This window comes from Diadema setosum, chromosome 7 (assembly GCF_964275005.1).
Source record: "Diadema setosum chromosome 7, eeDiaSeto1, whole genome shotgun sequence".
Taxonomy (NCBI): Eukaryota; Metazoa; Echinodermata; class Echinoidea; order Diadematoida; family Diadematidae; genus Diadema; species Diadema setosum.
Genome location: NC_092691.1, coordinates 12652901 through 12680028, shown reverse-complemented (window position 1 = coordinate 12680028; position 27128 = coordinate 12652901). Strand labels below are relative to the sequence as shown.

The window sequence follows — 27128 nt, the reverse complement described above, 5'->3', positions numbered from 1 at the left end:
GGTCAGATTCTCATGACATGTCAGCTGCTGTAGGGCTGAACTCAATGGATAGATATTGATTATGCGTTTCTCATTTTTAAAAAGATATTTTCCCATGATTACTCGTGCATAGGTATATCCATGACATTTCGGGAAATAATGCTTCATATCTAACAGTCCCTTTCCTTTTGCATGATAGTCCTACAGTTAAAAAGCGGATTTCAAATGTGCCGTGTTTGTACCATCATATTCCATGTCATTATAAAAGACAATAATAGCATAGCAGTTAAACAGACAGAAATCTCTCACAATGTAACTTACCTTGCGGATTATCCTGCCCCCATCACTGAAAGAAATCGGGGAAAATTTATAGGAGTAAGGAGTGCTAATTTGACAAGAGCTAAACCTGGTTCATGTGGGTAATTCCTTACTCAAAATGCACCAGTCAGGATGCATAACATTCGTTCCTTTAAGTGTAGATAGACAGTACATTTTCTCGTGTTTTTTTTAATGTTCATGACAAGGAAAGTTACAAAACAAACAAATCTCAGCAGCCTTCATTTTTGTACTGCACACTCAGTCTCTCAGCTAAAAAAAAAGGAAAATTAGTCTTATCTTATTCATATTCGGTCTCCTTTACTTCTAATTGTAGTAATTTACAATTCTATCATATCACTAGCTGTTTATAGGTCCTTCTTATCACTTGGAAAACGCTTGCCTCATTCGTATTAATTACCGGCGTAACTTCCGGTTGACGACTTGACCCTCTCGATTTCTCTCACTAAAGCTTCCCTCTCTGGTTTTTAGTCCAATTGACATGACAATGAGTTGTGAGCAAGGGCGCCGGAAGCGGGGGGCAGGGGTGGCACTTGCCCCCCCCCCCCAACAACGTTCTGCCCGTACTTATAGTAAAATGAAAAGTTTTCATGAGTTATCATCATAGTCCTTCGCAGTGATTTCTTTTACTATGTTCAATTCCTCAGAAATTTAATTAAAAATGGTCTATAAAAGCGACTTTTATACTCTGTTTTTACAAAAAGTCCCTACCGTGGGAGGGTGTATCCCCCTCCCACACCCTCCCCCGCTCGGTCGCTTCGCTCCCTCGACGAGGATCTCACACCATCACATAATATACCCCCGTAAGATCATAGTCCTTCCAACTGATTTTTTCAATATGGTAATTCCCTAGAAATTTGCTTTTAAATGTTCTATAAACGCGACTTGTATACTCTGTTTTTACAAAAAGTCCCTACCGTGGGAGGGTGTATCCCCCCTCCTACACCCTCCCCCCGCTCGGTCGCTTCGCTCCCTCGCCGAGGATCTCACACCATCACATATACCCCCGTATGTTAAGATCATAGTCCTTCCAACTGATTTTTTCAATATGTTAATTCCCTAGAAATTTGCTTTTAAATGTTCTATAAACGCGACTTTTATACTCTGTTTTTACAAAAAGTCCCTACCGTGAGAGAGGGTATCCCCTCCTCCCACACCCTCCCCCCGCTCGGTCGCTTTGCTCCCTCGCCGAGGATCTCGCACCATCACATTATCAATGTACTTCCGTATGTTATGATCATAGTCCTTCCAACTGATTTTTTCAATATGTTAATTCCCTAGAAATTTGCTTTAAATTCTCTATAAACGCGACTTTTATACTCTGTTTTTACAAAAAGTCCCTGCCTCCCACACCCTCCCCCCGCTCGGTCGCTTCGCTCCCTCGCCGAGGATCTCACACAATCACATTATTATGTACTCCCGTATGTAATAATCATAGTCCTTCGCACTGATTATTTTTCACTATGTTTAGTTCCTTAGAAATTTGCTTTTAAATGGTCTATAAACGCGAATGTTGTACCCTGTTTTATACAAAAGCTCCCTACAGTGGAGGGGGGGGGATCCCCTTTCCACACCCCCCCCCCCCCGCTCACTCGCTTCGCTCCCGCGCCGAGGATCTCACATCGTCACAAGATGTGCCCCCGTTGAGATATTGCCCCCCCCCCCCCCATTTTAGTGTTCCGGCGCGCTTGGTTGTGAGGTTTAAAGATGGCACTATACATTCCATTGAAGATGCGAATATTATGATTATGAAGAAGGTGCGCATGATGAGTTAAGGTGCAACTATAGATGATGATGATGATGATGATGATGATGATGATGATGATAGTATCAATTTAACGATAATGATAGTAGTAATAGGCCTATGGTTATATTACACTATGGTCCATGTACCCTAAGTAATCCATGAATGACTCCTGTATACAACATTATCAATATAATGATACATTGATTGCAGCGCTGCCAACATTGGAAACTAGTTGAGATTGAGACTCCCATATAGGCCAATGCTAAGGAGTCAAAATGAGTGAGATCAATAGAAATGCATGCAAATGAAATAAAGTTTTAGAGTGAGAAAGGACCAAAATGAGTGAGTCTCACTCTCAATGAGTGAGAGTTGGCAGCCCTGTGATTGTTTATAACTATACCATCATCAAGAGGATCTCAGCGTTCCCCTCAACGTAGGACCTATAGTTTACCGATTTTTTGTTTTTGTTTTTTTTTTTTGTCTACTAGTCTTATAAAGAAGGCTGCAGCGTGCAGAGAAACATGGTGTTGTTGATGTGCATATAGCAGGGCCTAAAATAAGGAAAACAAGATTTGTATATATATATGTTACAGATATAATATACGTGAAAAGTTACTGTGACCCCAATCACGCCTCCTTCTAAGGGTGGGATTTCACGGAGCACGCGAACGATTTGCGAAGGACGCGAATGGCAAAATCCAGCATTCGCATTTTGGTCTGCAAAAGATCGCCAAACGAAAGTGAGGGTTCGGAAGCGTCGTCAATTGTTCGCGAATGTCGTTTTTACTTCGGCGAGAATTTCAAAAAAGTTTGAAATTTTCTGCGAACCTTTTCCGCACACTTGGTCGTGATTTGCTCGTGAATTATTGTTCTCGAAAGTGTCTTTAAAGCCTCGTCATATGCGTAAGACCTTCGCAAGACACGCGTGATGTTCGCAAAATGTTCGTGAAACCCCAAACAGACTCCGAAACTTTGGAGAATGTCTCGCGTATGTCACGCGAAATCTGCGAAGTTTTTGCGATCATTTTACGACGTAATCGCAAACTGTTCGCGTACCTTTTGAGACATTCTCGCGAACGTTTAGCGCACGTTTGGGGGACGTATGACCTATACGTTTTCTACAAATAAAAATCGTAGCATACACCTAAACATCAAACAATTATTAACAACTATAGTAACAAAAGAAATTAAAGACTAGCAAAGAGAAAGAAATGTTTGAAATACAAAAAAAAAAAATCACAGAATACAGTTAAAATTAATCTAAAGTATGCAAAATTTCATTTGAACTATAGAGATTATGTGTTGGAGGAAATGAAAAAAATCAAATGCTTTACTAGTGGAGATAGGTCCTAGGAAAAAAAAATGTAGGCAAGCACACGGTAGAAAAATGAGAGAACAAGAAAGGAGAAATAGAGGAAAGAAAAAAAAATTCAACTCAAGACAGCTTCCACCTCTCCTCGGGTAAATTTTCTCCCATGATTATTGAAAATTTTTCGTTGTTCGCATTTCCGTCGCGTGTTCTTCGTGTACGTAACATGCTGTACTTTAGCAATGATACACACGACATTCGCACATACGTCGTGGAAACTTCGCACAAATTGCGCAAGAATAGTTTTCGGCTTCATTGTCGGAAAACATTCGGAGAAAAACTTTTCCGAATGTTGGATTTTGTCATTCGCGTCCAAGGGTGGGATTTCACGGAGCACGCGAACGATTTGCGAAGGACGCGAATGGCAAAATCCAGCATTCGCATTTTGGTCTGCAAAAGATCGCCAAACGAACGTGAGGGTTCGGAAGCGTCGTCAATTGTTCGCGAATGTCGTTTTTACTTCGGCGAGAATTTCAAAAAAGTTTGAAATTTTCTGCGAACCTTTTCCGCACACTTGGTCGTGATTTGCTCGTGAATTGTTCTCGAAAGTGTCTTTAAAGCCTCGTCATATGCGTAAGACCTTCGCAAGACACGCGTGATGTTCGCAAAATGTTCGTGAAACCCCAAACAGACTCCGAAACTTTGGAGAATGTCTCGCGTATTTTACGCGAAATCTGCGAAGTTTTTGCGATCATTTTACGACGTAATCGCAAACTGTTCGCGTACCTTTTGAGACATTCTCGCGAACGTTTAGCGCACGTTTGGGGGACGTATGACCTATACGTTTTCTACAAATAAAAATCGTAGCATACACCTAAACATCAAACAATTATTAACAACTATAGTAACAAAAGAAATTAAAGACTAGCAAAGAGAAAGAAATGTTTGAAATACAAAAAAAAAAAAATCACAGAATACAGTTAAAATTAATCTAAAGTATGCAAAATTTCATTTGAACTATAGAGATTATGTGTTGGAGGAACTGAAAAAAATCAAATGCTTTACTAGTGGAGATAGGTCCTAGGAAAAAAAAAATGTAGGCAAGCACACGGTAGAAAAATGAGAGAACAAGAAAGGAGAAATAGAGGAAAGAAAAAAAAATTCAACTCAAGACAGCTTCCACCTCTCCTCGGGTAAATTTTCTCCCATGATTATTGAAAATTTTTCGTTGTTCGCATTTCCGTCGCGTGTTCTTCGTGTACGTAACATGCTGTACTTTAGCAATGATACACACGACATTCGCACATACGTCGTGGAAACTTCGCACAAATTGCGCAAGAATAGTTTTCGGCTTCATTGTCGGAAAACATTCGGAGAAAAACTTTTCCGAATGTTGGATTTTGTCATTCGCTTCCAAGGGTGGGATTTCACGGAGCACGCGAACGATTTGCGAAGGACGCGAATGGCAAAATCCAGCATTCGCATTTTGGTCTGCAAAAGATCGCCAAACGAACGTGAGGGTTCGGAAGCGTCGTCAATTGTTCGCGAATGTCGTTTTTACTTCGGCGAGAATTTCAAAAAAGTTTGAAATTTTCTGCGAACCTTTTCCGCACACTTGGTCGTGATTTGCTCGTGAATTGTTCTCGAAAGTGTCTTTAAAGCCTCGTCATATGCGTAAGACCTTCGCAAGACACGCGTGATGTTCGCAAAATGTTCGTGAAACCCCAAACAGACTCCGAAACTTTGGAGAATGTCTCGCGTATTTTACGCGAAATCTGCGAAGTTTTTGCGATCATTTTACGACGTAATCGCAAACTGTTCGCGTACCTTTTGAGACATTCTCACGAACGTTTAGCGCACGTTTGGGGGATGTATGACCTATACGTTTTCTACAAATAAAAATCGTAGCATACACCTAAACATCAAACATTTATTAACAACTATAGTAACAAAAGAAATTAAAGACTAGCAAAGAGAAAGAAATGTTTGAAATACAAAAAAAAAAAATCGCAGAATACAGTTAAAATTAATCTAAAGTATGTAAAATTTCATTTGAAGTATAAAGATTATGTGTTGGAGGAACTGAAAAAAAAAAAAAAAAAAAAAAAAAAAAAAGATCATATGCTTTACTAGTGGAGATACGTCCCAGGAAAAAAAATGTAGGCAAGCACACAATAGAAAAATGAGAGAAAAAGAAAGGAGAAATAGAGGAAAGAAAAAAAATTCAACTCAAGACAGCTTCCACCTCTCCTTGGGTACATTTTCTCCCATGATTATTGAACATTTTTCGTTGTTCGCATTTCCGTCGCGTGTTCTTCGTGTACGTAACATGCTGTACTTTAGCAATGATACACACGACATTCGCACATACGTCGTGAAAACTTCGCACAAATTGCGCAAGAATAGTTTTCGGCTTCATTGTCGGAAAACATTCGGAGGAAAAACTTTTCCGAATGTTGGAATTTGTCATTCGCGTCCTTCGCAAATCGTTCGCGTGCTCCGTGAAATCCCACCCTTAACATTCTGTGCTTGAGTAATGCTGATGAGTAGTTTCGCAGTCGGGTTTATAAGAGGGCGCTTTCCCGTTGACACGGCAGAAGTCATTCATCACTCTCGGGTTGCCTATTTAAACATGATGAAGTTGTTCAATTTATACATGTAAACTTCAAGAAACTTGCTAGTATCCTAGGCAGCAACAGTAGGCCTGGATGCTAATAAGAGAGACTTACAGAAAACACCGAGGGTGTCTAATTATTATAGATCCATCGCATGGTCTGTTCAGTGACACGACATTTGCTCCTGAGACAATATTGCTCCGGTCTTAGTTTATTCAACGAATTCTGGTTGGGGTTAAGTTGTGATTATGGGGTGTGGTTTAGCTTGATGTGAGGATTAGGATTAGGGTGAGGGTTATAGGCCTATAGGATTAGTATTTTGGGGTAGAATTTATGTCTGGCTTAGCGTGCAGATAAATTCTTGAGAGCAATATAGTCGCTGGAGCAAAATAATGTCATGGAACTGTGTTTTTCGATAAACACTTACTGTTAATAGAGATAATTTGCTATTGGGAGGTTTATACAAAGGCCTTTTCAATAACACTGTTTTGGCTTATTGTAATATAATCATTGAGAAACCACGTTAATAGGTAATTAAAGGGATCGTATAGTTTTGGTTGAGACCTAATTTCAGGTTTCTAACATTTTTTTTTTATGGTGAGATAATGAGAAACCTCTTATGAGATTTGAAAGAGCATGATGATGTAATTCCATGAGGAATTCGATGTTTATTTGATGAAAGTTGGTTTTGAAATGGCTGAGATATATCCAAAACAAAGTGATTCTAGTAAAGTGTGGGACCCAAACTCCAGTCTTTATTACGATCGCTTTATTTTACTTTGTTTTTGGATGTTTCAGTCATTCCAAACCCGATTTTCATCAAATAAACTTTGAATTCCTCTTAAAATGGTATGCACTGTACTATTTCGTAAGTGTTTTCTTGGTATCTCGCAAAAAAAAGAGTTAAAAGCCCAATTCTCATCTCCACCAATACTGTACTATCCCTTTAATGTGAATATGTTGAGATGTAGGCCCTTTATACCTGAGAGCGGTTCCATGACTTGTGTCTGCGACAATAATCTTGATCCTTATAGGTATACAGGCCCTATAATAATCAGCCAACCGCAGAGTTATTGAAAAGGCATTTGATGATACATGGGAAATACATAGGGTTTAACCACTTTTTTTTTTTTCCATCGAAAGTGACACCAGAAAAAAAAAAACCCAAAACAAAACGTGATTAAGTTCTGTTTTGTTTTGTTTTTGTTTTGTTACCGCGGGTAATTTTTTTCTTCCTTTGCTATTATAGTCAGCTGAAGAAACCCGGAAGTGGAAGCAGAAAGTTGCCCTGAGGCCCTTTGTTTTTGTTTTTGTTTTTTTGTTTTTGTTTTGTTTTCACTTTTTTTTTGTTAGCTGATGAGACCCGAAAGTGGCACCAGAAAAACTGCAATACCCCCCCCCTCCCCTTACCGGCCTGCGTAAACCTCCCAATAGCAAGCTCTCTCTTATAAAATTTATTGATGAACAGTATACGCACACACACACGCACACGTACACACACCACAATAAAAACAGGCAAACTGTTTCGTAGATTGGACTGCATTATACTTACACCTGACAACAGGGCAATTAAGAAAAAAATGATGTTATTGCAGTTGAAAGCATAATCATCATGCAATGTGACCTAGCCGCCCAGCAAACACATAACGTTTTCAAAACGTTTCTTAAGGTTTTTGAGTTTCCGTACGTCTTCGTATAAAATGGACGTTTTTAAAACGTACATACAAGGTCAAAGTTGGGACTTAGCATTTACCGCAAAGCACAGGTTTTTTTTTTTCTGAAAACGTTTTAAAAACGTCAATGAACGTTACAAAACGTTTTTGTTAGGTCTGCTATGTCTTTGTCCTCTATAAACGTCCTCAAAACGTTTTTATTATATAGGGCTGCTACGTCGACTTCGTCTTTAATGAACGTTTAATGAACGTTTTTATTTGGTCCGCTACGTGATCGTCATTGGTTTCTTTATCATGAATATTCATGCCTATTTATGAATATTCAAATAAGAAAATATAAAATTTGAAAACTAGTGGAAATAGATAAAAGACATTGAAATCTAAAGATTTATGCTGGGTCCAAACTTATGTGTTAAAAATAAACTTACCTACGTTATTGTTCAGTTATTCACAATTTTAAATTGTGTTAATGAGGTATTTTCATTAAACAGGCCTAATTAAGGTGTGTGTGATCTACTCTTAGTAACCAGAACATTTTGCTGGTATATAAAAGAATATGATACAGATTCGATCAATTGGGAATAGGATGTAGTATAGGTATAGGTGGCAAGACATTAGAAACAGGTTAGGATAGGATTATATATGATTAGGATTAGGGTACATTAATCCCAGATTGTGCCAGATTGTATAATCTCATAACTATATATATTTTTAAAGAATACCCAATAAATAATAAACATTAGACGTTCTTAAAGGTTTTCTAGACGTTCTAGACGGAAATAAAAGGTTCTCTAAACGTTCTGGAACGGTTCATAAGACTTTTTAGACGTTCTTAAAACTTTTTTTTTGAACGTTGTAGAACACACAGAAGGTCCACAGAACGTTTTGAATATTCTTAAAAGGTTTTACTGACGCCTATAACGTCCAAAAGGTTTTCTGCAGGTCCTTAAAAATTCCGAAAGGTTTTTTATTGGTTTTGTATAAAGTCCATTTGAAACGTTTTAAATACGTCGAAAACCTTCCACAAAAAGACGTTCTGAAAACGTTTTGACAAAACGTCCAAATAATGAACTTGGAACGTTTCAACGTTCAGAAAAAGTCCAAATGTTAGCTGGGCGGGGACCTAGCTATTGTAACTCAGCTTTAATAATCGTATTTTCAAGATATGGTTGCTAGCTACCACCTTTCCCCCTTTTTTTAACGTTTATTGGTATCTTTGTAATCAAGTAATACAATAAGTGAAACAAAATTTAATCCTCTGTTATTATTGGTAGTGCAGCCAAAATAGCAAAAGACGCCGAGTTTTTCGTGGCAAGCCACGGCGCCCACAGCGCTATGAATACTCAGTACCATGCCACACACAGCTAGCTAGCAGGAAATGAGCGGCGCGCGCGCGCGCTTGGCTGGCTCATTTGAATCTGATGAGACAGCTGCTTACCCCCTGCCACCCTCTACCCTTTCTCGTCCGCCACCTGCGCAGCGGTCGTCGCGCCACCGCCATCGGCATCGGGACATCGACTCGACTCGGAGTGGCGGCGTGCATGCTTCGAAGAAAATCCCCCAGCAGAGTTCGCGAAGACACCGTAATTTCGTCTCTGAAGTTCGTGAATGTTTCATTGCAGCAGCAGGGACTGACCTGATCGATGATATGGACTCGTACTGAAACATGATGTCTGTACAGAGCATTGGCTAGACTTTTTCTTTATTTGTAACAATATGACGTTTAGAGGTCATTGCACATCAGCAGTAGGTTTAAAACTACTAAACCTTACAAAGTTGTAACAATAACTGTTAGAACGTCTATAAACCCTATGCTCTACTGGCAGTGATGTAAATTTTAGTTCAGGTTCACTCAGGACTTAACATGCCGAAACCGAACTTCGCAAAGCTTCATAAAATATCCTCTTCGAACTCGGCGAAGAAGACTCATCAAGCCACTCTCTCCCGCTTTTTCTCCCCGAAGTCAGCCGTCCGTGATGGCGTGTCTACTCAGGAGAAAACTGCTACTAAAGCTGAAGACAGTGACACTGTCAGGGAACGGAATGTGAGTTTATTCCGTAATACCACTGCAGTATTGTACTGTTGATTGTGTAGTAATCATTAAAGGGATGGTACAGTATTGGTGGAGATGAGAATTGGGCTTTTAACTTTTTGCGAGATACCAAGAAAACACTAAATGATATAGGTCCTAGTACAGAGCATACCATTTAAAGAGGAATTCAAAGTTTGTTTGATAAAAATCGGGTTTGGAATGGCTGAAACATCCAAAAACAAAGTAAAACAAAGCAATCGTAATAAAGTGTGGGTCCCACACTTTATTAGAATCGCACTTTTTTGGATATCTCAGCCATTTCAAAACCAATTTTCATCAAATAAACGTTGATTTCCTCATAGAATTACATGCTCTTTCATATATCATAAGAGGTTTCTCATTATCTCACCAAAAGATGTTAGAAATCTGAAATTAGGTCTCAACCAAAACTATACGATCCCTTTAAATTACAGTAACGTTACATGTACAACATTGTACCATGGTAGTAATCAGTACAGTGATGCTACCACTGCAGTAATCAGTAAACTTACTAGAGTCTAGACTCTACACACAAAACAGTTATTAGGATCAATACTGACGATAGGCCCTTTGTTACTAACGTTTATTACGGTACTGACAATTTCCACAGGCCCTACTACTACTACTACCACCACTGACCACTGTTTATTACGGTACTGACAATTTCCACAGGCCCTACTACTACTACCACCACTGACCACTGTCTACGGACCACGGTATTAAATCAGTAGTGCGGTGACACTACCATTGCAGTACACATACTATGATGTGATACAATCTACTAGAAAAACCTACTGTGAAAGCGGAAATTTTTGCGGTATTGAAATGTTCGCGCATTTTGCGCAACCAGAAGCTAGGTTGAAAATAAAGCCCACAAATTTTTGCTTGCCATATGTTCCAGTACTGATGTCTTGATTCCGCGGAATCAAAAACATGCAATACCGGTACTTTTCCCATGTGGCTGAGCGCAAAAAAATTAGTCGCGCAAAAATATCCACTTTCACAGTACCACTGCACTACACTACAGCAATTAGCACTAGGCCTACACACTACATTTATATACTACAGTGATGATGAAATGTTTTTGATACGGTGGGGATGTGAATGTCAAAGGTTGAATGATATCTTGTCACCATCTTGGGAATAATCTTAAATATATTGCTGTTTGTATTGGAGCACCTTGACCCTATGACTTGTAATAATAAATTACCAATGCTATACCTCATTTTTGGCACTGAGTTGCAGGAGCAAATCTAAATTTTACTGTAGTTTACAATATGCTGTTGACTGGATGCATAATGAACTGAAGCATGACTTTTGCAGAACTTTCACTTCTTTTAGAGCCTGGTGGTCACCTCCCCCTTTGGGAAACGTCCAAGGCCGTTGGAGAAGGATGAGGAGCATTCTACTCCAAAGCCTTCCAAGCAGCTTCGACTTGATGGAACCATTCATGTGGAGTCTGCACCTGTTTCAGGTTATTCTAATACCAGTACAGCCTATACCTATGGTTAATACAGCACAAGAGTCTGTGCTTGCATGATCTAGCTATGTACTTTTCTTTTCATCACTCATTAATCCAGAACATTGCAGAAGAGAAACGGAAGATACTGTAAAGATACAAAAGATTTACAGTCGCATACAGTCGTTAGATATGATGCAAGTACATTGTACTTTGTATATGAATAGCATGCACACCATCTATGGCAGGTTTCTTAGTACAATGTATAGCACAGATATTTGGGAAAATAACAAGTCTTGCCTATTTAACCTTCATGTACTGAAAGTTATCAAGTTGTTTTTGAACCTAAGCCAATAACACTTGATATAAGAAACTTGCATGTGAAATGACTGAATGAGATGTATAGATATTGATTGTAACGAGTAATCGGGAATGCCGTCAAAGTTGAGTTTAGATGTTGTGGCAAATTTCTTTTGTTTAAAGCTTTTTCATCTCTTTTTGGTTATTGTGTCCCTCCATTTTCCAGAGTCCCAGCCAGTGTCACTATCTGGAAGCACACTAGCAAAACTCAACAAGTTCAGTTTGTCTAGCTCGTCAAAAGCTAGCCTTGACTCCTTTGAATGTGAAGATGCTGAGTCTTCTGGAGAGTCAAGGCTCCAGAATTGCAATGGCAGGCTCCCTGTGGTTACCCCCTCTGTTGGTGAACCAGCAGTGGCATCAAGCTCGTTTTCTGTTTCATCCACACAAGCCAGTGACTTCATTGTTTCAGAGAGTGTATTATCTCCAGAAACCAGGACTGACGAAGACAACAACTCCAGACAAGCACAGAACAGGAAGTCTGCCAAGCTGACTGAACTCAAGGACAAATTCAACTATGATACTGGCAGTCCGCCAAGCACTTCTTCCAAACACTCCAGCGGGGGACCAGGCGTTGGGAGTGTCAGGACAAGGGGGAGAGCTCTTGGAGCAAAGTCCTCTCTCACTCCACTGGAGCAGCAGTTTGTGAAGATAAAAGAGAACTACCAAGATGCAGTCCTGTTTGTTGAGTGTGGCTACAGGTACCGGTTCTTTGGGGAGGATGCAGAGGTGATGCTTTGGTTCTTTCTATTAGATTTTAGGAGGAATGGCGGACCATTGCTCCTCCTTCCTGTACTTTTTTATTCATTCATCTTTTTTTCTTAAAAAAAAAACAAAAATCCTCTTCTTACTGCTAGGCAAAATGCAAGTGTGAGTTGTAACTCTATACCCAGGAACCTTAATGTCTAACTTTTAAAATCTCACTTGATCTTACCATAAAGTTAGCAGATTACGATGAAATGATCACAAAACAGAATGTTAAAAAAGAAAAGAAAAGTGTGGTATATTTGTGCATATCAACACAGCGTAGTTTCATTGTAATGCAATCATAAAACTTGCTTGTCGGACATTATTGATGATACAGAGAGGGATGAATTGTTGGGTAATCTCTGAATTGTACAGGTGTAATGTATTGTGTTCTGAAAACATATAAATGTAATCATAACTGATATTAACTCTAAAAACAGTACTTGGTACATTTGTTCAAGACACTGACCATTTTTAATCACACAGACATGTTTCAAAGTTTCTGTGTTCGATATTTAGTAAATTTCAGAATACATTTAAATACCAAATAACTTCTTTATAGAAAACAATAATGCAAAGAGATTCAAGTGTCATTTACTATCAGTTATTCTGTGCCTTGTTTTCTGTAGATAGCAGCAAAGGAGCTGAACATATACTGCCATCTCGATCGTAACTTCATGACCGCGAGCATCCCGACTCATCGCCTCTTTGTGCACGTCAGGAGGCTGGTTGCCAAGGGATACAAAGTGGGCGTGGTCAAGCAGACAGAGACGGCAGCCCTGAAGGCCGCAGGAGACAATAGAAGTCAGCCGTTTGAGAGGAAGCTTTCAGCCCTCTACACAAAATCCACTTTAATCGGAGAAGATATCCTTTAAAATCCTTACTGTGGAGATGTCAAAATGTGTGCGTGTGCAGTGCACAGAAAGATATGGCCTGCTTTCTTGCTGCATGGTTTTGCTTTAATATTTTTTGAAGATGTAGAAGAATAGAATATAAAGTGTGAAGCTACAGCTGTACATGATCATATCTTCCGATTCTAATACTTTGTGAATGTAATATGACTGCACTAATCATATTTCTTTGTGTTGATTAGTAAAAGGAGGTTCAGAATTTTTTTTTAAAAGTGAAGAACAACATTAACTTGTGATATTGGCTGGCCTGATGAAGACCGGAGTGTATTGCTGGAGAGTTAGGACCCTCTTGCATGGGTTGTTAACAAGTGCAACAAGGTAGTTTAACAAAGAGCATACAAATTTTCCATCCCCTGAAAAAAAGAGACAAAACTAGCAGCTGATGTTCTTGATATTTATTATTACTGGCAAGTTGAATGATTTGACCCTCACAATTGCTTGTCATTCTTCACTAGGAATTATGCACAGCTCTAGCTGCTTTTGTTCTGTGTGCGTGGTGTTGTTAGTGTATGATAGTGTCCATGTAGAATTGTATTCAGTCTGCACATTTTACATTTTATGAGTCAGTGAAAAACAGAATGTATGTACAGTGTAGTTTATTTTCTGGGGCCTGTATATTAGCAACACAGAACAGATTACATTGATATGTGTATGTCACTTGTTGCCTTAACAATGAACATCCACATCTTGAGCCATCCAATCATGATAGTGACAGAGAGCTGGAGGAGTCCTCCTTTTCGTCCTCGCCCACCAGCTATCTTCTCTGCCTGTGTGAAGTGACCAAAGAGGGCACGAAAAGTCCCAAATCTGATGGGGTGAAATTTGGATTAGTGGTAAGAATATTGCGACGCATTTTTTTTTCTATAATGCGCACATTTCCACATGTTAATTTTCTATCTTTTAATAAGGGATATTTTGATCTTTCAAATAAAGTACTCCGTTAAAGCGTGTTCCAGCGTGTTTTTAAACTATTTGCTGTTAAAATTGTGAGTTTTACACTGCATTTTGATTCGCTGCTCCAATTCAAGGTACACAAATTCATTGTTGCCATCACATTGAAAGAGAGAGCGAATTGCAGTAGGAGCAAATATTTCTAGATGTGAGAGCGCTAGTCCCGATTATTGATGCTCTCTTTTGTCAAAGCACATGGGTAACACCTGTAGTTGAACGCATAACTTCTCGGCGGTGCCGCGCATGACTTTAGAGGAGAGCTTTAGTTGCCTCTCCTTCTCTAGCACCTCCCTGGTTTCTATAACCCTTTCATTCCCATCTCTTCTATAGACCCATTCAAATTACAGTACCCTTTTTACAACCCTTTCATTCTCAGTACCTCTATACACATTTTCATTTTGCAGAACAGTTTCTATAATTCTTTCATTCCCAGCTCTTTAGGAGCCCCATTCAAATTAAAGCACCCTTTTGATAACCCTTTGATTCTCAGTACCTCTGTATACTCTTTCATTTTACAGAACAGTTTCTATAACCCTTTCATTCCCATCTCTTTTATAGACCCATTCAAATTAAAGTACCCTTTTGATAACCCTTTCATTCTCAGTACAGCTGTACACGCCATACATTTTGCAGAACAGTTTCTATAACAGCTCTTTAGGAGCCCCATTCAAATTACAGCATCCTTTTGATAATCCTTTCATTCTCAATAGAGCTGTACACCCGTACATTTTGCAGAACAGTTTCTACAGCTGGACACCCTTTCATTTTACAGAGCAGTTTCTATAACCCTTTTATTCCCAGCTCTTTTATAGACCTATTCAAATTACAGTACCCTTTTGATAACCCTTTCATTCTCAGTACCTCTTTACACCCTTTTATTTTGCAGAACAATTTGTATAACCCTTGCGTTCCCAGCTCTTTTATAGACCTATTCAAATTACAGTACCCTTTTGATAAAACTCTTTCTTTCTCAGTATCCCAGTACAACCTTTCTGCTGGCATAACAGTTTCTATAACCATTTCATTCCCTGCTCTTTTTGTAGAACCTTATAAATTACAGTACCCTTTTGATAACGCTTTAATTCTCAATACGTTTGCACATCTTTTCATTTGGCAAAGCAGTTTATATGACCCTTTCTATCTCAGCTCTCTGTAGACCCAGTCAAATTACAGCAGTGTGCTGGATGCCATGTTTGTTGTGTTCTTCTTTGGTAACAGTATGCAGGAATGTATGAAGGTGAACTTGCAATTCCTGATTGAGCCCTAGACCCACTTTGTCTCTTCTTTTCTTCTTATAAAAAGATGGTAGCATGTAGTATGTGAAAAAATGGCAAAGTTTTGTGTTTGTGTGTGTGTGTGTGTGTGACATTGGTATAATTTGAAAATATTTTATCTAATCAGACCTTCTTCCAACAAATATTGATTTCTCTTTTACAGGCAGTTCAGCCAGCAACTGGAGACATTGTGTATGATAGTTTCCATGACAACAAGCACCTGAGTGAGCTGGACACCAGGATGCATCACATTCGACCCATCGAGCTCCTCCTACCAGAGCACCTATCCTCACAAACAGAGAAAATCCTGAAAGATATACAGATGAGGTCAGTGTTTGTTTGACTGGCGTGCAGATCATAACATTGACTTTAAACTTGAATCATCAACTTGAATTTGCAGTGCTCATGGCATTGGTTATAAAAGAAGTCTTTATGTTGACGATAACCATCGGTGACCTTGGCAAAATGTACCGTCAAGTTACTCTGATAACAGTCTTTCAGTCTGAATGTGAATGATAAATCTTTGCTATTTATCCTGCGTAAGTTAAGTGTTTGCCATCTGCCTTTTATACATTGTACTTTAGTACAAAGAAGTACCTAGCATAAAAAGACCAACATGTAGAACACATTTAAATTTTGTGGATATATCTTTGGTAACATGTGAACAATGAGTCTAAAGGATACCTAGTGAATGGTAAGTATCTGACAAAGAGAATTTTGTGATTACATGTGGTTATCATTTTTCTTCTCTCCCTACCTTTTTTTCTTGGTCTGTCAATCTATCCACCTATCTATCTATCTATCTATCTATCTATCTATCTATCTACCTATCTATCTATCTATCTACATTTCTATCTATCTATCTATCCATCCATCTATATCTATCTACATTTCTATCTCTCTCTCTCTCTATCTATCTATCTATCTATCTGTCCATCTTTATCTCTTTCACTGTTACTCTGTGTGTCTATCTCTATGAACATCTCTCTTTCTCTCTCCAGTGATGTGACAGAAGACTGTATCAGAGTAGAGAGATTGCCCAACACAGTGTTTGAATACACCACTGCCTTTGAGGAGGTATCATCATTCTACAGCAGCCATGAACACTCGGTCAAGTCAGGTGAAACTGTTATTCTTCAATTCTCATGTATGCTATCTTGCACAAAAGGTATTTTAGGCTAACCGGAGCAAAAGGCTCATGTGGGCTTTTGCGATCATTAATCATCTGTCATCCATCTTGCATCATGCATAAAATTCTGACTTTTTCAGCTTTTTCTTTCATACCTTATGTCAGATTTCCACTGAACTTGGCAGATACAAATTGTAGCAACCCAAAGGTAATACGATCTCAGTTCATTCAAATGATCATCAGGCCCTTTTTGCATGTTTCACTGCATTCACAACGTGCATTGATGATTTCCTTAGAATCTCGATTATCTTATGGCTGACTCCTCGTGGTTTATTTGGTATACATCTATTGGGAAGCTAAATGTTGCAGATTATATCTTACTTGGAAGCTTGGATTCTAGGATTAAAAGGAGATGAGAAAAATTAAATGTTGGATATGACAAGAGAACTGATGTTTGGCAACTTCATTGCCCTTTTGTGGCGACAGGTCACATACATGTAAGATGTGAATGGCGTAATTGTTTCAAAGTGCTAATGGTCCAATTTTTCCATTTTTTATCCCCACAGATAGTGTTCCCACCCTACAGTCAGTTTTGGATCTCCCAAAGCCAGTCATTTGCTGCCTAGCTGCTTTGTTGAAATATCTGAAGGAATTTAACTTGCACAGGATACTTCGAGTCACAAGGTAAATAAAACATGTGGAGTTTGTAAATAATGGCAGGCTGCATATTTGTTTGTGTGATCTTTGTAGTATTAAAAACACTGCTTTTTTCACAATTCAGGAGTCTAATAATGTATTTTAGTCTTGGGCACAACCTAAGAACAAAAGTCTTGCTTGGCAACTAAAAAGCTTGATTTATGGTGACCTCCATCCTTCATCAAGTAATTATTGTTTCAGACTTATTTTTCAAGAAAAGATGTATAAAGCTACACAACAGGCAATATGCTGCAAATCACTTGGCTCACATGAGGGAAACATTCATGAAGTGGAACACATGAAAGTCTTCCATTGAAGTGTCATATATATATATTTTTTTAATTATTATTAGCAAGTTCAAGAAAAATTTTCAGTTTAATAGGATGTTATCAAGTGGTGTGAAATGTATCTTCATGCTGTAAACCCTGTGTGTTTAAAGGTTTGAAGAATGAAGAAGGATGGGTGGGAGATATATACAGCAATGTAGAGAAAGACAGGGGTGATAGAGCATGATACAAATGATTTTAGGATTAGGATAACAGGGACACTGGCTCATGAATGTAGCCACTGACTTTGTAGCTATTACCCACAATTGGCCATATGGACCTCCACAGTATGAAGGGAGGGTATCTTGATCAAAACCTATAGTGATACATGTCCATTCAGATCTCACACATTGGTTCCACATGACTGCAATGTGCATTATGCTAAGATTGGGTGTTAGAAGTAGTGTTATTGTTGTTTTTTGTGTATCAACAGTAACATGTCCCAGTTTTCTGCATCGAAGGCAGTGATGAAGCTGGATGCCTGTGCTCTCCGCAACCTGGAGATATTTCAGAATCAGGTATTGTCAGTAGTCATTTCACACACCTTGACTTCCTTTATGTCAACGTGCAACTAATGCTGTTTGCACATACATGTACATCCAAGCTGGTCATCCATCTGTTTGTTTCCCTCAACTGACTGCTTACTAGAACTTGATGTGTTATGTCTATAATTTATCTCAGTATGGAGTTACTGCATTATTGGGAGGTAAAGGATTAACAGTAGTACTGGTCGTCTCGTTTCATAGGATTGGTCGTGAAAACTCTGCAGACTCATTTGTTGAGAGCTGCGGGGTGATTTTTACGAGCCACACATTCGATATCACTGATGATAGCCACTGACTGTAAACATGTTATCGCTCACTTGTGGCAACAGTTGTGCACTTTAATAGCAATTATTTGTGCATTTAACAAGGGAATGCTAGCTGTGAATCTGTAATTCGGTGTGCATCCAGTAAATTTGGCTTGAATAAGTAAATGCATGCTGTATGATTGACAAGAAATGGATATTTGGCAGAAATGTTTCTGCTGTTCTATATAACAGATGATGTACATGTGTTTTTGTGCATCGGTACGAATAATGTGCAGGCCATGCTGTTACTGTACAAACTGTATACTCACAAGGCACAATTCTATAGTTTACCTTTCTCCTGATGCACTCATACAGTATCTTTACATCATTTGTATAGTGAGTGTTAATTAGTGTCTTTTTTTTTCTTGCAGTACCTCAAAAGGTTCAAAACTGAAAAGTAAAATCAATGTTTTGCATTGATTTTTCTTGATGATTATCCCAAACTTTTAATCAAGCTACAACTTTTAATCAAGCTATATTTGCTGTCCATGGTAACATGATGATTATTTGCTTGTTTCATGATTATTGTTATAGGTTGATAGGAGTGAGAAGGGTACACTGCTCTGGGTTTTGAACCACACCAAAACCAGGTTTGGCAAGAGACATCTCGTCAAGTGGCTATCCCAACCCGTGGTTTCTGTCAGGTATGAGATACATCCAGGAGGGAAGTAAAGTTGATAGTATTCCATCCATTCCCAGGTTTGGGGAGAGTTTGTCAGTTTGTCTCAGAGATCGAAATCTCTGTAAATCAGAGGGTAAATAGTTATCTGCATAAACTGTTGGAATATTATCTGTACTATGTTGTGTCAAAATGCCAATAATCAACCAAGTGTATGTCATAGGCTTTTTTTTTTTCTTTTCTCAAGTGGTGCATTTATTTTGATATAAACCACAATGGAACTTTGGAATACAGTATGTGTGTACCTAGTATAGGCAAGACCCTACAATGCAGATTCTATGAGCTTGACATTTGTAAAGTTGCAATTTGTTTGAGGACAGTGTTACCTTTGGCATAATGTATTTTTGATGCTTCAAAATTGAGCTAGGTTTAGTTTTTCGTATGTTTCTATCTGGAATAGTCACACATAGCAAGGGGTTCTGAAAGTAGTGAGATGTGGTTATTCTGATGTTAGCAAAGAAAAAAAAAAGAAAGAAAAAACTACAATTACTAGAAAGGACATAAAGAAGCATGAGGCGACAAAAAAAAATTTAATTCACTTATAATTCTTTAGAAACTATGAAACAAAGTAGTCTTTATAATTATTTGGATAAAAAACTTTAGCAATCTATCTACTCTAACTGTATGAATGAGAAGAATTTTGATCAGTTTATGAAACAAAGTGGCTATCTTGTTATGAAGAGTTCAGACATTAGCAAGGGATGCCCGTCACATCTTCAGTAATGCTGGATTTTCTTGTAACTTGGTGCCTACAGGAATCTGATGTATTTTGTGCAAAGTCTTGAGAGATTTAAAAATGTAATCAGGAAACAGGTTGTCAAGTGTACTCATGTCCCCTAACCCTATTGATGCCAAGAACTTTGGACATTGTATACAGTGCTATGGGGTTTTTCTGTGTCAATCAGCCGTCAAAGCTCACAAAGGGAGTTTAATGCTTGGCAGTGTGTATTGTGTTCATGTGACTATCCTGTGTTCACATTCAGTGAGATAGAATGCAGACTAGATGCTGTAGAAGAGATTCTAAGATCGGACTCCCTGCAGCTGAAGAGTGTCTGTGACATCCTGGCAAAGACCCCAGACCTAGATAGAGGCCTCTGCTCTATCTATCACAAGAAGGTACATTTGTAGTCTACTACATTTGCACCAAGTTTATCCACACATATGTTAATCAGCCCATCAATTCCTAGGAGCTGCATTTCTGTGGTTTAACTATGTTTTTATTTATACTGTCCATTGTTAGTGTTGCTTGAGGAAGAAGAAACACATATATCTTTTATTCTACACTTGTAAGTCCTTTGTTGTGCATATAGTATACATATATATATATATTAGATATAATAAAAATATCTGTTGTTAATGTTGTGTTAAAGCAGGATGTATCTACATTGAATGTCTTGCAACTGTAGGCCCTCTGGTTTTTGCATTGAATCAAAAAGAATGGGATGCGCTTAGGACTGTTTGAAGCTGAGCTCGTTCACTGCTCCCTTCTGATGAACTGTTAGTAATTAGGTACCAGCTGAAACCAAATTGAGGTCTCTTTCTTTTTGTTGTTGTTGAGATCACATGGTTTGATGTAGCACAAATTCTCCAGTTGTTGTGCACTCAGAATAATTCCTGGAGGAGATGATATGTAGACTAGCTTGCCATTATAGTAGAATGTCAACATTGCTCTTCTTTGCAACTCTGGGGGAAAGGAAAAATAAAAAAAGATGTCCATTATGCAGATTCTTCTTCCAGAATTCATCTGCAAAAAAAAAGAAAAAAAAAGAGGAAATTAAGTGAACATTTTGTGTGAGTGAATGTTAGACTGGTATGTCAGTGCTTCATCTAATATTTGTTACTAAGCTGCTGGCACTATGTTAAAATATGAAATCGTAAGATTATGTAACTTTTGTTTTCAATCTGACTTTAATGAAACAATTTCCATTTGTGTGTGTGTGTGAGTGTCTGTCTTAAATTTTACCCTATTTTAATAGCAAAGTTGACTTGACTGAGTAGTACATTTGTATACTTAAACTGCATTCCCGATTTTTTTTTTTTTTTTTTTTTTTTTTTTTTTTGGGGGGGGGGGAGGGGAAGGGATTTTAATTAGTTGTTTCATCACCCCCCCACACATCACCAGGTTTCACTTGAATAACTTTTACCCAAGTTTTTTTCATGCCACAGTGCTCAGCGGCAGAATTCCTGAACGTGGTCCGCTCTCTTGCCAAACTGAAGCTGGCCTCCCAGACTCTAGAGGGCAGTACACACATCAAGTCAGTTCTTCTTCGGAGCATCTTCAGTGAGATACCTTCCCTCTTGGATGGAGTTGAGTCCTTTCTGGCTTCCATCAATGAAAAAGCTGTCAGGTGAATAGGCATCATTGTCCTCAAAGAGAAATCATCTCACCATTTATCTACTTATATTTTGTCATTTATCTTCACAGGGTAATTATACCCCCACCCACACAGAGTGTTTTTCATGTACTTCTTTATCATCGTCGTTACTGTTGTATGTTTTCTATGTCCAGTGACTGTGCAAATGCTGTCATCCCTCTGATTAGGGCCTTCTGACCACGTTGAAGTTTTGCATCCTTGGCGCAAGTGGGAGCCTTTAGGTTTTTCCACACGGTTAAGTTTACCTTGGGTACACTCAGGGCCTTGCAGTTATCAGGCATTGTGTATCGTTCGGCTGTCTCTTCGATGCTCTTCTCATCGAGCTTGTGTGTTAACATGTAATCGATGCTGCTACCAAGTTCAGGATTGAGGGCTTTGCCACCCCCACTGGCTGCAGCGAACTTTGCCGCTAGTCGAGGGAGGTCGTTGCTGCATGACATCGCTCTGCTTTCCTCCCCGTCCGATTACAGTAACCCGCGCGTGGATTGCTCTCTTCGTATTCCATATCGGCCAGTACGGAAAGCTCGTCCTCATCTCTGTTCGCGTGATACTTGTAACGGTCCGCACCTGCTACCACAGCACGGCCCGCTGGCTGCTGCTCTGCCCCCCCCACGGAAAAAAGCAGTAACTGACATTTTTATGAATGTTTACTTTTTTGCAAAAATGAATAGTTTACCCAATGCTCTCCAATGTTAATAGGTCAGTTTTGCAAAAAGAAAAATGAAAGTGACCAAAAATACAATTTTTCACTTTTGCAAAAAGCAGTAACTGCATCCAGTTGATTCAACTTTGCAAGTTTCCCCACGGAAAAAAGCAGTAACTAACAAAGCCCACGGAAGAAAGCAGTAACTAACAATTTAGTCTTTATCATTCAGACTCTGTATAGTCCTTCCTGTATATTTTTTCCCTAATACCATTTATTTTTTCTACTATTTTTTTTTAAACAATGTAAACAGCAGTTTCTCCCATAATTTAGGAGAGTAGATATAAAAAGATTGTTTCACCAGTAACTTGACTCTGCCCGCAGGGAATCATATGACAAGTTGTAAAAAAAGCTTCTTTCTGGAGACTAGCAAACCTGGCAGACTCAGCGCGCTCAGAGTGCAGAATACGCGTGCAGCAGCTGCATGCGCATAAATTCTGCAGCATACAGTAACTAGTTAAACATTGCATCACATCACAGTCATCACTTGCATGCACAGTATTGCAGGTCTGGTACAGTCTGAGTGATCATGCCAGTGCTAACCATGCTGTCACACAGTTTCTGCGGTCCAGGCATGCCTGTAAATCTATCATGAATTGCAGAGGAAAAGTCATGGTAGCCATGGCTTTGGCCAGAACCAGAAAATCTAGGTGAGCTGAAAATATATTGAAGGGAGATGAGCACTAGTATGCCCTAAAGTTTAGAATAGGTCTACCAGATCTAAGTATTCTAACGTTACAGAGTAGATCTAGATTCTAATCTATTGTTAACTGTTTAGTGTTAGACAAAATGTCAGTAGGCCTAATCTAACGTAATAGATCTAGGTCTAGCACTAACATTGGGCATAGATCTGTAGTCTAGCTTAAGTGTAACGTCAGAGTTCGACTAGGATCTAAGACGAAGAGACTTGACTTTATTGTCTAGTCCAGGGTCATGTGTCAGGGGCCAGGCCGGGCACTCCAAAGTTCAATTAGGGTATAGTAAGGGTACTAGGTCTCGCGCAGGGACGTAATGATCGCGCATAGCGTAACTGCGTATAGCAAGCATTAATACGCGTAAGACTAAGCGCAAAATTTGCCGATACGCCCATGGAATAAATATACCTGACAACCGCTAAAAATGAGAAGGAAGCAGGTAAGAAATTTAGATTTCAAACAAAATTTTCACTAAATTTCAAATTTTTTGGAACAAATATTTCACTAAATTTCCAATTTTTTACGTTATAATTTACCTACCTTAGCTTAAAATCTTTTTTAAGGATGTTGTAGCCAAGACGTGTCGTCTCGCTTGTCTCGTTCGTATGATCGTAGCCGATAGAATTCGTATTTTGTTCGATCGATCGTTTATAATATTCTACGAAAGCCGAAGCACGTTCAGCCGCAGAGAGGGGCAGACACTTTCACGCATGAAACTACATAGGGCAGCTGCGCGATCTTCACATACCCCGAGAAGGTGAACGCATAAAAAAAAGTCTGACATACAAACGGCGACAGCGCACTACTCCGTCATCGTATCATCAGGAGATTCTTGGAGGTGATTTTTCTGCATTTTCGTGATATTCATTGAGAAATTCAGGTACGATTATGGAATAACTTCTATTATAAGAGCATTTCAAATTTTCGTGCGCGATATCTAGACCCCTCAACCATACATAGTGTCTACCTTATTTTTACACAGAATGCCATTCAATCGACAAGACCTAGTCTAGGTCTAGCGATAGGTCCTAGATCTTATAGATCTAGACTAACCAGAAAGTAAAAGAATTTTATAACCTGGTGGTGGTAACAATTCTCCTCCTATGGTCATGTGACATGTGCAGTTACTGCTTTTTTCCATGGGGAAAACAGCAGACTCCTGGCCGTCTGCAGTTACTGCTTTTTTCCGTGGGGAAACTACCCAGAATCAAGGGTGAGCCACCGCAGTAACTGCATTTTCCTAAATAACATTTAAAAAATAACGGAAACATAATTTTTTCCTAGGTATTGTTAGACAACTAGGTATGGTGCATAATCATACCACAAAATTATTTTTGAATGTTTCTGTGTTTTTAAAGAATCTGCAAAAAACACAAAATCGCATTTATCTCAGCTCAGCAGCTTTGCAGTTACTGCTTTCTTCCGTGGGGGGGCAGTGCTGTGTCTGCGTCGTGTGTGTGTGTGTGTGAAGTGTCTCACTGCAGGAGCGCTTCTAGCATGTGTTCAATACGTTCTGTACGTAGCATCTCTTCCGATTTTTTCAGTGTTTTCATAGTGGAAGTATCGTCCTTCTGAGTGGCGTCTGCGCTCTTTTTGGGTTGTTTCCCAGCACCTCCTTGGCCTTTGACACTTGTGCCCGTGCCCTTCTCCGCATTAACCCCTTTTTTAGGTGCGGGGAGGGGAGCAGTTACTGGCGTACGAGATGAGCTTGCCGTTTTCGCTGCTGATGCTGCAGTACCAGTCAGCATCTCGTCCGATGCGTCCGACTCGAACGTCTGCTTGGCTGGCGGTGATTTAGCCGAACTAATGTCCGTCATAATTATCGATACGAGGCCTAACTCAAATTATCCAGGTCCAGTGCTGCCTGTGACAAACTGAAGTGTGAATAATAAACTCAAAGTCCAAAATTCCGAAGGAACAAGCGAGTTTTGAGCAAAATTCTCCCTACATCAAGCTCCGATATATGCGACTGAATTGGCGCGTATACTCCGAATTGATGCGCATGCGCGAGATCCGGGTATTCACACAGAATCTCATAACGGAGATTCCGAGAGAAAATAAATATTATCACTGTCACTATCATTATCTATGATTCATCATATCAGCCTTATAATAATGTACATCAGATTTGAATGTCCATTTCCTTGACTTGAGACTAATCACTTCACTGACTTGATATTTTTCAGCAGGGTCACTCACTGAATATTCTCCATCTTTTAGATTTGACTCTTGCATTTAGATCAAAGATGGATCATAGCTTTAAAGTCTGCAGCCAAAGTTCAGGATAAAATGCAAAAGTGTATGTTGTTGCAAAGGAGGTGGTAATATGATTACTGTTTATCAGGGAGATGTCATGCAAATTTAAACCACTAGCAGATCCTACAACAGAAACACAGTGATAAGTCTTGAAGTGAAATAGTCGTCTCTTTACATTAAAGGGCAGTCAGAAATCAAAAGTGCTTTTATCCTGTTCCATGTGAGCTTTGCACAGATTCAAACCCCAGTGTCCTCTACTATTATGTGTACATTTCCAAGCAAACAACCTAACAAATAGGGGGCATACATGAGGTTGACGACTGTCAGCCTTTAGAACATACTTTAATAGTTTTAATTGAAATATTATGTTGTCACTGAGATAATCCTGTAGGATTTTTTGATCTTTGAGATGCTGACTGTATCTTGTGCAATATATAGTCAACTGAAAAAAAAGGTAAGTTTGAACAGACACCCTGGATGATATTATGTGACACACATCACTTCAAACAGGTTTTCTTTTGTTTCATTTTCCAAGGGAGAAGAATAAGACAAATCTCTTCACTGAGCCGTCCCAGTTTCCTGCTGTTCACCAGTGCATGTCTGACATCAGAGATGTCACAGACCAGTTTGGGGATCACCTCCGCAGGCTGCGCACTGAGATATCTATGCCTAGTGTGGAGTATGTCACAGTTTCTGGAACTGAGGTGAGTCCACACTCATGTTGAAACATGTAAGTTTGGATGCATGATAAAAGTGATAATGTGCCTTCACTTGCAGGCTAAGGTCTTGTGATGTGCTGTGTTGTCATGCTTGCACGCAGGATACATATTAGTATTCATGCTCTTCGTTTCATCACTCTCTAACCATATATTGGAACATCTATTTTTCCTCATTCAGACACTAAAAAGTTGCTGTGACGATATTCCATGTAGTTTTTACTTGAGAGTGTTTCTTCATTGATTTGCATAGATGTCTTAAAACCAAACTGTCAATGGAAAGATATTACCTTTAATCACTCCGAATATCTCTTTTTGTCATTGTGGCATTCCTGTCAGACCAAAACTTTGTGTCGCTTGAGTGTGCTGTATTACTTTAACAGTACAACTATCCAAGTATGGCTTAATTAAGTGAATGCATGAAACAGATATAGCCAAGTTACTGGGCATGTAAATGATAAAGGATGTGACTTGTTGTTACTGAAGCATACTTTGTTCTTTTCCTGCAACAATAAGCCGTTAAGATCATGCTATGCAACATATCCAGAGTACTATTTGTGTAGAATTTGTGAGCTCATGGCATTACATGCAGCCAGTCAGCTTGTTAGTGAACAGTATGGCTGAATTTAATGACATCAGATGTTTCAAAACTAGAAACAAACAATCTGAAATACTCTCCAGGGTGTGTCAATACTTTCCAAAACAAGGTATTCCATCAGATACCGAACAGCAGAATAACTTGTTCAGGTGACTTTTAAAATCATTAGGAACTTTCTTAATAATCTTCTGTCTTTGTTTTCTTATAGTACATGGTGGAAGTAAAGAAAACTCAGCTAAAGAGGATTCCACAGAACTGGGTCTCTGTCAGCTCGTAAGTATGTCAGGTGTGGTTTACACTGTTTATGTGAGTGTATCATAATGCGATTAGGAATTACAGCAGATTAATGAATTGGAGTCAAAAGGGGCCTGAGCTTTCGATCCTAGCAGAATCTTCATCATCAGAGGCAAAATGACAAACAGGCAGTTACAGCAATCACCTGATTATAAGGACTACACACAACAAGAACAGTCTGGGGAGGACTAGGGACACAGAACAAAGAAAACAAAAGGGCCGGGAGGGTTTGAGGTCATGGGCAAGGAGCCCAACAGGCAAGGGAGGGGATTAAAAGGAGGGTGGACAGACAAAAGGCAGAGGAGGGTTAGTAATGATCCAGCAGACCATGGAGGGTAACCTTTGAAGCCTTTGAAGGGTAAGGATGAGTAGGAACAACAGA

General features: G+C 39.1%; 1 protein-coding gene across 1 annotated transcript in view; it reads left to right on the top strand.

Annotated features, from left to right (window-relative positions):
- Positions 1-9473: 9473 nt before the first annotated feature.
- Positions 9474-27128, top strand: part of LOC140230371 (DNA mismatch repair protein Msh3-like) — a 34971-nt gene continuing 17316 nt past the window's right edge. The window contains 14 exon segments of the mRNA XM_072310517.1: positions 9474-9703; positions 11072-11204; positions 11716-12275; positions 12923-13186; positions 13897-14037; positions 15593-15756; positions 16431-16549; positions 17125-17242; positions 18014-18098; positions 18965-19074; positions 20093-20225; positions 21276-21457; positions 25674-25842; positions 26661-26725. Of these exon segments, the coding sequence (XP_072166618.1) occupies positions 9524-9703; positions 11072-11204; positions 11716-12275; positions 12923-13186; positions 13897-14037; positions 15593-15756; positions 16431-16549; positions 17125-17242; positions 18014-18098; positions 18965-19074; positions 20093-20225; positions 21276-21457; positions 25674-25842; positions 26661-26725 (2423 nt within the window). The 5' untranslated portion in view covers positions 9474-9523.